Genomic DNA, 11,545 nt, shown 5'->3' on the forward strand with positions numbered 1-11,545 from the left:
TTTTCACTCTGGTCCTGTCACTCTTATGGGTGATGGAGTGAAAGATGGCAATCACTCTCTGCAAAGAAATTCCTCCACAGATTCCTTTGCTGCTCCCTCTCTAATAAGGCTTCTTATCTACTAGAGCATTTTCCGTGTGGATTCTGTACATGATGGTCTGACTCCAGCGTTTCTCATCTACTGTAGAACATCTATTATCTTCCTGGAAAGTTGAATTTTAATCATATTATGTAACTATTATTTTTCCAAATATTTATGTGAAATCACTTCTCTAGAAAAATTACTAGCTTTATCCTGCAGTTTCATTACTCATAAGCATAGTGTTTCAGTTAGAGAAATCCCAGCACCCTCTCTACCTGGTAAGTAAGGCTCTAAGATTTCAAGGAGACCTCAAACAATTGTAACTACTGGAGTGATGGAAAATGAGGACAGAAAACCCTAAATTGTTAAGGAGAGTGTGGGAATAAAATGAAAGTCAGGCAGCCATTTACTTAATTTTTTGCAGTGCTGGTAATTGAACCCAGGCCCCCATGCATACTATGAAATTGCTCTACTGTTGAGCCACATGTCCAGCCCAGTGATGTCTTCAAATTGGCAAGACATTGGTTGCTATTAATAAAGTTCTTGTTGCTATCGTAATAGGAATTCTTGGTGACCAGGTGTTGTTGCATAAACAATGCACCGGTGCTGATACAACACTGGAGTAACGATGCTGACTGTTCCAAATCAGACTTTCATTAAATTCTCAAAGAAATCCATGACTGACAGAGGTTAAGAACCACTGCTACACAGAGAAGAGGAGAGACATTGGGACCACTTTGCCTTGTTTTTACATGCTGGCTCCATCTTCCCTCAGCTACACTGTAGACTTTCTCTGTGAATTTCGGGTTCTCAGTTACTAAAAGGACGATCATATTGTACAAACCACAATATTCCTATGGAAAAGAAATTGACTTCTTTGGTTTGGTTTCTGTTTGTAGAGACACAGTCTCATGTAGCCCAGGATAGCCTGGAACACACTATGTAGACAAGCTGGCTTCAGGCTCCTAATCATCCTGTCTCAGATCTCAAATGCTGCCATCACATCTGGACCAGGAAATGAAGTTTCTTTTTAATTAGTGCTGTATGTATATTTGGCCTTCAAGAAATGCTAGTCTCCTTTTTAATATATGTAAGATCGAGTATTTAAACTACAGGTAGATTATTTTATTTCTAATGGAACGCATATTCCTCCTTCAAAGATTTTTCTGTCCTTAACTGGTAACAGGCTGCTGCTTAATTTCCATATTATATTCAACCTAAACTTTATTAACATTATGCCTAAAAGAAGTTTCTCAAGCCCAGAAATATCCACATACATTCATTCCGTTTGTAAAGATGGAATTATTTAAATACTACCACACCCTGGCATGTTTCCATTTTAAGCCCATATTGCTACGTGAACTAGGAGGAGAAAATCCCCTGAACTGAACAAGAGATCTGATCCTCTTAAAATGACACACGAAGCAGCTTTTACAAAGGGAGAAAGCTGTAGCTAATCCCACAGATTCAGCGAAGGAGGCTTGAAAGGGTTAAAGTGGAAGGCTTGTACAAACTTTGCTCTCGCATCTCCTCCCTCCCTCTGGGGCTCCACACCGCTCAGGCAGAGCAGAGCTGAGTGGAATCGTCACCTTTCCTGCATTCGCTAAACTGTTGCCTGTAAAGGAGGAACCAGGAACTTAACCAATTCGGCTGTTTCTATTCAAATGTTCCAAGAGGGCATCTACACATCCGGAGACTTCTCAGTGCTCTTTGAAGCTTAGAAGAAACGGACATCAGAAACTGCACTCTGAAGCCGTAAGTGCTAACAGATTTTAAGTAACTAACTGAAGGTGCTTTTCTGCTTTTCTAAAAGGGCTGACTCTTCAGGAAGGTGAAAGGGAATGCATGGGCTTAGTACTGCTTCTTTGAATAGGGGGACTCTTCAGGGTTTTCTTCTGTTTTCCAGATATTCCAGAGGTGCTCCTGAACAAGTTGTCTGCTGGTGTGAGCTTCAAGGGGGATATGTAAAAAGCCAACCGCATTCATTCATTCTGTAACCCAGGAAAGGTAAGAAATATGTAGAGGTACAATGATGCTATTCACGCCAAAGTGAGCATGAATTTTATTTACCAGTAGGTGTAACAGGCACCTTCTGCGGCAGAAGACATAGCAACTCCTACTTGTGCAAGCTTATTACTTCATGTCTCCAACCATTGAAGAAGCACTCACTGCTGACGTTGGTTTTCCATAGGCTGTTAAGAAACTGAATATTCTAAGAGTATCTACCCCCCTTAGTTTCCGGTTACTCATTAGGCAGATACATGCAAACAGAAATGTAACTCTTGAAAGTGATACCAATTAACAGCTGGGACTTGCTTTCTGGAATTTATTGGTTGTTTTTCTTTCCTGTTTGTGTGTTGGCAGATCAGCTCTGAAATTATGTACAGCAGGTAGTATGCAAGGAACTATAAAATGGCCCAAGATTGTTTCCAGAACTTTAACAATAAAAAGAATACGTAACCATTGGGACACCCCAATGACCAAAACAAGGATAAGTTTACACTGATTTCTGTGTCCCCAGCACTAACCTTAGTGCTTGGAATTTGATTGGCACTCAGTAAAGTTTGACTGAATAAATATCAGTCTGATTTTGTAGATCTGCATAGAACTTTACCACTTTCATTAGAAATAAGGCTCACACTTGTGATCCCCCCCTGGGGTGGGTAGACAAAGAAAGTGCCACATTCTTTCCTTATTTTAAGGAGAAAAATTCATGATCTATGAGTGTATGTCATTTTATTCCTATGTGACTTTATACACTAAATTTAGCCATCCAAATCTTATAGTAAAGTACAAGATTTTTATTACCAAGAATTTGTTTACCAAGTTAATGATTAAATATGCAAATAGAAAACCAAAACCGAAGTTTCATTCATATCACTCGTGGGTATGTTTATTTACATTATAAGTGAAGTAAAGCTGATAGTTGTTAGGTTTATGTTGACATTGCCAATTAACTATATCAATGTCTTTCTCTTTTCCCTTTCCTCCAAACTTCCTTCTCCTTTCCTTTCTTCCTCTCTCCTTTCCCAATATTTTCCCATTTCTCTTCCTTCTCTTTGTCTCAACAGCTCATTTCTTCCCACCTCTTCTCCCCGACATCCCTTATTATTTATACCCACCTTAGAATTTTTCCATGCTCTCTCTCCCTCTCCTTTCTTTCCTAATTTCCTCTCCTATGTCTCTTCCTAGATTCTCACCTTAATGTCCATTGTCCGCTCTTATCTTTATCCAGCAACACCTTCCAATCACTTTCTACAAAGACTGGAAATTAAGTTATATTTATATAATTTTGACAAAAGAATACAGGATGAGAAAATAATTCTATAAAAATCTTTCCATGATAATCAGATCCCCAGAATGGATAGAAATGTTGTTCTTTTTTGTTTTGCTTTTTTCCTTCCATGTGGTGCAGAGCTTTGCATTAGAGAAGTCCTCTTATCTGTGCAATTCATTAGTTCATTATCAAAGAACCATAGTATTGCTATTTGGAAAACTTTTATGAGACATTGTCACAGATATAGGAACATAGGGTCAATTCCCTGATCCTTAACTTCTCATTTAATGAAGTTAAATGCAAAGCCCTTTATGAATTTTACAAATAAAACTGATACACCTGTCTAAATTGAACCAGGCATTTGTTATCCACAAACTACAGAGGTTTTAAAAAATTATATAATTAATTTTTGAACAATCAAAGCGAATATTTAAAGAAACTGACAATTGTCACAGATGTCATTGTTATCTAACCTTCATCAATCTTCATAGAATTCTGATAAGTAATTAATAAATATTCAAACCTAAGGAAAAATCTTGGTCAAAGATATATGACCCAAAAATTGCACTCTCATTTATTCCCAAAAGCCATATAATTACAAGCGTACTTTCTTTTTATTTTATTTATTTATTTTTCTTTTTATTAAAAATTTCCATCTCCTCCCATTTCCCTCCCCCTCCCCCTCCCCCTCCCCCTTCCCCATCCTCTCCAGTCCAAAGAGCAGTCAGGGTTCCCTGCCCAGTGGGAAGTCCAAGGTCCTCCCCCCTCCATCCAGGTTTAGGAAGGTGAGCATCCAAAACAGGCTAGGCTCCCACAAATCCAGTACATGCAGTAGAATCAAAACCCAGTGCCATTGTGCTTGGCTTCTCAGTCAGCCCTCATTGTCAGCCATATTCAGAGTCCGGTTTGATCACATGCTCCATCAGTCCCAGTCCAGCTGGTCTTGGTGAGCTCCCATTAGATCAGCCACACCATCTCAGTGGGTGGGCACACCCCTCGCAGTCCTGACTTCCTTGCTCATGTTCTCCCTCCTTCTGCTCCTCATTTGGACCTTGGGAGCTCAGTGCAGTGCTCCAATGTGGGTCTCTACAAGGATACTTTCTAAACTTTCAAAATTAACTGCTAGAGGATGTGGCTTGGTGGTAGAACAATTGACCAGCAGGCATAAGATTCTAGGTTCAATCCCTACATAGCAGCCAAAAGAGAGAGTGAAGAAAATTTAGTTCACGCCTGTAGTTTTCTCTTAAAAGTGCATAACTAAAATGAAAATTGAAGAATTAAGTTTTAATAGTTATTATTCCTTTAATTCCATATTATAATCTGGAATTTAGTCTCTATACAATGAGCCATTGAGAAGAATGAGAGAAGATAAGAAAGGAAAAGAAATTCAAGTTTTCTCCAGGTTGTGCTGTTAGTCCTTGTTATCTGAGAGTACTAAATTCATGAATCCAACCAACTGCAGGTTCAGTCAACTACAGATGGCAAATTAATTTTAAAAAATGTGTTCTACTGAGTTGTACAACCTTTTGTTTCTTCTCACTAGTCCGTAAAAATAGATATAATAATTTATGTACTATATGCATTGTATTTGGTATTACCAGTAATCAACAGATGGATCATAACATACAGAAAGATGTATAAAAATTTTATGTAAATGAGCCAGTTTACATAAGATAGTGAGCATACTTGTGACTATAAGCTGTGGGGATCTGTAACCAATGCTAAGGGGCAGTTATAGTCACAAGTAAATCAGCAATAAGGAAGGGCTGTATTTTTCTGCAAGCCTTCAGTACTAAGTGCATTTCTTCATTCATATCCATGCATTTATTCAATTGTTATTGGCCAGCTACTGTAAGCAGATTTATATAAGAGACGGGATACTGTATGAGAACATCAAGGAGTATAAAAAACGTAGCAAATAGCTCTAGTTTTAGCCAAGGGTAATTCCTCTAAGAGAGAAATAAAACGTGATAATCAAGATTGGGGTGAGAAACCAAGGTCAGTTTCACGAGCTGAAGCTTCAAGAATGATAGTATTTCCCTGTGCAGAGATATATAAAGATAAAGGGAATTTTCCCAACAAAAATATGAAAGCAAAGAATCAGACTGAGTGGGTATTACTGGAAAGGAGGATATTAGAATGAATTAAGGGCAGTCTGCACACTGGTAATCTTACATATCAAGTTAAGGAGAATGGAGCAAAGTCCAATGGCAATAAGAAGCCTCAAAGCAATTTGTGATCTTCTTTATCCTGTTATTGTAAGGAAGTCAAAATCAAATCATATATTAATAGAATGTAAGGTAAAAATAACAACTTGAGCATTATTCATAAGCCAAAACATTTAAAAATGTTTCATTGTGTATGTTCATTGCGTGTGGTACTGTGCTGCATCAAGACATGTCGTACAAGCGCATATTGTACAGAGTGTATATCTCCTATACCCTCACCCTTCCTCCAGTCCCTTTTCCTCCTAGACAGTTTTACTTCTATTTTCATTGCCCCTCCCGTGTGTTGTGATTTTATGTGTCTATATAAGTCTAGGACCTGTAGATGAGAGCAAACCTGTTATTTGTCTTCCTGAGATTAACGTAATTTATTTAATGTGGATTTTTCCAGTTGGATCCATTCTCATGGAACCAATGTAACTGACCTTTGTGGCTGAAAACTTCCACTGTATAGAATATTTTTTTTAATTTTCTTTATATATTCCTTTGTTGCTGGGTTTTTTTTTTTCAAATTTTAAAATACAGTCTATGAACATTACTTAGGCATTGGTTGCTGAATACATTTCAAGGTGTTGGGTATTGGCTACTGCTTGAAAGAAGTAGATAGAGGGATGACATGAGGAAAATGTAAATGATTATCCTCTTGCAGCTGGTATTTACTCACAGGTCTGTGTCTATGGTTGTTCGCTGTATTCCTCGGTAAACAAAATCCTGAGTTTCCTGATGATGACAATGTGCCAAATTTCAAGGCATAAGATTTATCAAAGCCTGTGTATTTTATCTACAAGGGCAACCAGAAAGCTACTATAGTATTGTTGAGGTCTTTCTCATTTGGCTTAATACATAGCAAATGCTTATTTTTCCTTCTGCTTCTCACCTGGAAGGTGTGTGGGAAAGTAACTTGCAAACGTAAGGGTGGAAAGCATCTCAAGCTCGTATTTCTAGGCTAGGCTGGTGTCGTTCCTTCTGTTGTCTGGTTTTTTTGGTGGAAGGGGTTGTGACAGCTCTCACGTAGCCCAGGCTGGCCCTGATTTTCCCACGTATCTGAAAATTACCTTGAACTCCTCGTCTTTCTGGCTCCACCTCTTGAGCTTAATGCCATTTACCAAGGCTGGTTCTAAGCTAGTGTAGTACTCTCTTAATTAAAGGAGCCACAGGGAGAAGGTTGGTTGGGAAAGAAAGTTGTTCAGACTAACACCCTAAGAAAAACAAGGTATTTGATACCCAAAGGGGCACTTTGATCAAAAGATGCTTCTGTGTGAGTTGCCTATGACTGCCAAGAGTCCTAAATTTCAACTACTCTGTTCTGTTTGGAGAGTAGGGCTTCTATGTCTTGACTGCATATTAACATCACCTGTGAAGCTTTTAAGCCATGCAGACATTCACCCTCCACATAAGCTGAGTGATTCAGAACCTCTACAGGGTGTGTGTGTGTGTGTGTGTGGCTGTGGCTGTGGCTGTGGCTGTAAACACACTCCAGAAGCTTAATAAGTAATCCTGAAGAATACCCATGACTAAAACACATTCCCTAAAGAATATATGCTTAGAAACAAAGTGGGTAACGTGCTACAAACAGAAATTTCAAGGTCTTGTCCCCAGGGAGTCTTATCAGACATCGAGGGAAATGGCCTAGGAATTTGCATTTCAACCCGCATATTCCAGGCGCGTTATTCTGGTTGAAGAGACTCCTCTCAGTTTCTGTTAAGAAATACTATCATGCAAAGCCCAGGGCTTCCCCGTGACTATTTTGTGTGTTCCTTTACTAAAAGTTCCATAACATAGGTTCATAATCTTGGTGGGTTAAACTGACAGAAATTGATACTGTGTGCATGACACAAGCCTCAAATCCCAGCACTTGGAAGGCAGAGTCGGGACAATTTCTGCAAGTTGGAGACTAGCCTGGCCTTCACAACAAGTTCCAGGCCAGCCAGTGCTACATAGTGAAACCCTGTCTCAAAAACAAAATTATTGTTAGTCCAGAAGGTTGCCTAGATGGCCACTAATGCAAATCCAGGCATCAGCTGGGAAACACGTCCTTGGAAATTTGTAAGGGAGAATCCTTCTTTGCCCCATCTAGCCTCTAGAGTCTGCTGGCAATCTTTCGCATTCTTTGGTCTGTAGGTCCATCACTGCAGCCTCTGCTACAGTCTTTCCCCTACGTGTCTTAAAAGGGCATCAGTCACTGGATTATGGCCAATACAATGACCTCATTTTAATTTGATTACATCTGCAAAGGCCTTATTACCACATAAGGTCAGAGTCACAGGTACTGGAGGTAAGAACAGCAGGCACAAGACCTGCACATGTTCAAATCAGACAAAATACCAGCACTAAAAAGGAGAAGTGGACACACCCCTAACCAAGAAGCTAGTAACAATTGATACTGCTGGGAAAGGGAAAAATCTGTTTTCTCCAATGGAATGTCACCGGCTATGTCAACCACACGCTAGGGCAAACTGTACCCAGGAATATTTGGCTAGCCCAAAATGAACTCCATGGTGTGTGTGTGTGTGTGTGTGTGTGTGTGTGTGTGTGTACTTTTTGTTTTAATTTATTATTTTTGCCTTATGTGGTTTTTGTTTGTTTTGATTTTCATTTTTCATTTTTGTTTTTTTTAAGAGAGGGAGAGAGAGAGAGAGAGAGAGAGAGAGAGAGAGAGAATATGAACTTAAGCGGGTAAGGAAGATCTGAGAGGAACTGGAGTTTGGGAAGGAATCAAAATATATGTGATAAAAATTAATTTAAAAAGACCTTCAAGCAGTCAATAAAATAAATCTGCTATTTAGAGGGAAAGCAACAGTTCATTCTGAAAGCTCAATGTGCAAAGAATCACTCGCATAGAATGTGTATTTCTAGACCTTGATCCCAGATAACTCCAAATCAAAAAATTATATGCTTTTAAGTATAGCAAGTATGTATCCTAGACCATTGCATCAATGATCAAACAAGCAGACACTTTCTCTTTTGCTCATATCTTATGAGCAAGATGGCTTTGTGTCAGAAGCAGGAGCACTAAGTGGAGATCAGTGGTCCTCAACCTGTGGGTCTCCATCCCTTTGGGGATTGAATGACCCTTTCATGGGGCTCATTTATCAGATACCCTGTATATCAGATATTTATATTATGAATCATAGCACTAGAAAAATTAGACTTATGAAGTAGCAATAAAAATAATTTTATGGTCGGGGGGTCACCATAACATGAAGAACTGTATTAAAGGGTCACAGTAATAGGATGCTTGAGAACTACTGGTAGAGAGACTAAGATGCATATGAATCACCCAAAATATAGCAATGAAGACTAGGGAATATAAACTCAAACTGAAGTGTTTCACACTCTAGGTGACTGTGAGTAATGTGGCTTTGGAGCTATTTCTATTAGCACTCATTAGATCTGATTAAAAAAAGGCAGTAGGAGGCTACTGTGGCAATCTGCTACTGTTGCCTACAGAAGTGTGACAAATGGTGGGTTTTTTCTATTGTTTATTTTGGCCCCTTATATTTAATGTTATTCTTTGAGATGGCAATCAGAACCATTATATTTACACAGAGGAATATTTTTACCAATAAAGACAGCGATCTACCCTACATCTTTTGGAAGCCATTTCTTTACTCAGAATAGGCATGGCCTCCAAGTTCTTTTTATCTACAAATATTCATCAAATGTATATCCCCACACCGTAAACCCATATGAGAAAGAACAAGAACAATGTTAGGGAAGCCTGGATTCCTAAACATTCTGTGATTCATTAAAGTGGCAATTGGCACTGGCACCTGGAGACCAAAAACCAAGGCTTGAAATTCAATGGCTGGCTTTCCAGTGCTTCACAGTCCTGGCTGCAGTTTCGAGTGACTTGGGGAGCTTTGAAAAGTTAGCACTGCTTGAGCCTCATCCCAGACAAATAAAGTCTGAATCTCTCAAGTAGTACCTTGAAGATTGGTAGCCAAAAATCTAGGCTGGGGACCAGGGTCTGCATATTAATAAGAACACTAAGTAAATCTCATGATCTGTCAGCATGAAAAACACCGTACGAATCTGACCTAGTAATTAGCTTCAGTTTAGCAAGTGATATGATTGTTCTTTCAACCTTTTTGTTTCATTTTGTTTTCTCCCTTTCTGTTTAATCTCTTTTTTTTTTTAATTCTTTTGCCTTTTAAAGGCCCTTTCCTGCACAGGAAAAAGGCATTTAAAATTATGTAAACTCATGGGGTTTTTATTTTAAATCTAATTTTCCTACAGAAAACTAATTTGTAATACCTACGATCATATCTATTTCAAAATAATTTACCACCTACTTTTTTTTTAGATAATTGAACCACTTTTCTTTCTTATTTATTTTCAGGAAAATTAACCTGTGAAGAATCCTAACAGTTGGATTCTCTGAGCCCTGGCCTGTCGTCAGCATATCTGAGACCCTCTCCAGCTGAGATTCAACAGTTCTGACAGCCCTTCCCCTGCAGGATACAGTGAGGGAAGTCAACAAAGCTGTAGACAATTCATGCTCTATACTCTGACATCCTTCAAGCCGGGCATCTGTACGGGAACATTGTAATCTCCAACGTTAGGGAAGATTGACAAAGTCAGACAAGAGGGCTGAAAACTTGGATATACTGAGCCAGAGATAGACAAAACCTTTACCAAATCACCTCACAGGGGAACTCAATTAAAGCTACATCATTAGTCTGCGGGTCTAGATGAACTGCAGATAAAAAGGAGCCTTTTCTCCTTCTAGTAAAAACAAAAGAAAACAAAAGAAAAGAGAACCTCAACAATCTAATATAATACATTAAGAGATTCTTGTCTCCTTTCCAGTATTATAAAGTTCTTTCTCCATATTTATTTTCACCAGTGTAAGATTAAGAGTGTGAGAACAGACTATTTACTTGTTGTCTAAACTGACTAAGAAGCTCTAGTCGGCCTATTTTGAGGGGTCTGCTTACTAGAGCACAGGGAAGTGTAACAACTGGGAAATTAGAAGACTACTCCATTGCCTTCTTGCTTATGCGCTACTGATTTTGGTCTGTATCACATTGTTGAAACACCACCAAAACATTCACAGACAGGCCAAGTGACTGTGGAATGCCCCAAGGGCAATAGAAATCAAATCGAAGCAAATATCCACTCAAGTCTTGAACCATGACGGAGGTGCATTTTAAGTATCATGGGAATCTCACGGGGCGGGCTCATTTTCCCACTCTGGCAACAGAGGTTGACACCACTTCAGACAAGTATTCCAACCTGTACATGTATGTAGGCTTGTTTCTGAGCCTCCTGGCCATTCTGCTCATCCTGCTCTTCACAATGCTTCTTCGGCTCAAACATGTCATCTCGCCCATCACCGAGAGCACAGAGAGTGTTCCTCAGTTCACAGACGTAGAAATGCAAAGCCGAATTCCCACTCCTTAAAGTCAGAACGCTGGCGAGACTTCATCGGATATGAGCAAAGCCTGGAGCGCTGATGTACAGGAAGGCTTTCTTTATCTTGTGAGGCTTCGCATGTAGCAAGCTGCTCGTGTTTTCTGCTCGTGTTTACTGTTCGTCATTCTTCATCTTGACTGTGCTTGTGGGACATCTAAGCGGCTTAAGAGTCATTCTTTTAAAGGAATACGGCAAATAGCAGCTGGTTGAGCTGGTAGGTTTCCATAGTAACCAGAGAGCTCCTGAGCCCTGAACAAACCTCAGACCACAGAAATTCATATGCAGCAGTTGTTAAAATGCAAGATCCTTGGAAGCTGCAAACAAGAATTTCCCTTAGGATGTTCTGAGGAACCCCCAAGAAAGTGACAGGCTTTAATGTATTACTTTAACTCTAAAGAATTATTTCATACATAACACAGACATCTCTTGACATGAAGCTAAACCACGTCACAGGTGAATGGAAGGAATTATTAATCTTTCCTCAAAAGAACAATGCTTTAATTATCATAGGCCTTCAGATTTCTCCCAAATTAAAGAAGAGATT

General features: G+C 39.2%; 1 protein-coding gene across 1 annotated transcript; it reads left to right on the top strand.

Annotated features, from left to right (window-relative positions):
- The first annotated feature begins 10,719 nt into the window (after positions 1 to 10,719).
- On the top strand, positions 10,720 to 10,989 carry Sertm2 (serine rich and transmembrane domain containing 2). The gene has a single exon (XM_038315949.1). It carries the CDS (start codon positions 10,720 to 10,722, stop codon positions 10,987 to 10,989), a length of 270 nt encoding a protein of 89 aa, XP_038171877.1.
- Positions 10,990 to 11,545: the final 556 nt, after the last annotated feature.

This window comes from Arvicola amphibius, chromosome X (assembly GCF_903992535.2).
Source record: "Arvicola amphibius chromosome X, mArvAmp1.2, whole genome shotgun sequence".
Taxonomy (NCBI): Eukaryota; Metazoa; Chordata; class Mammalia; order Rodentia; family Cricetidae; genus Arvicola; species Arvicola amphibius.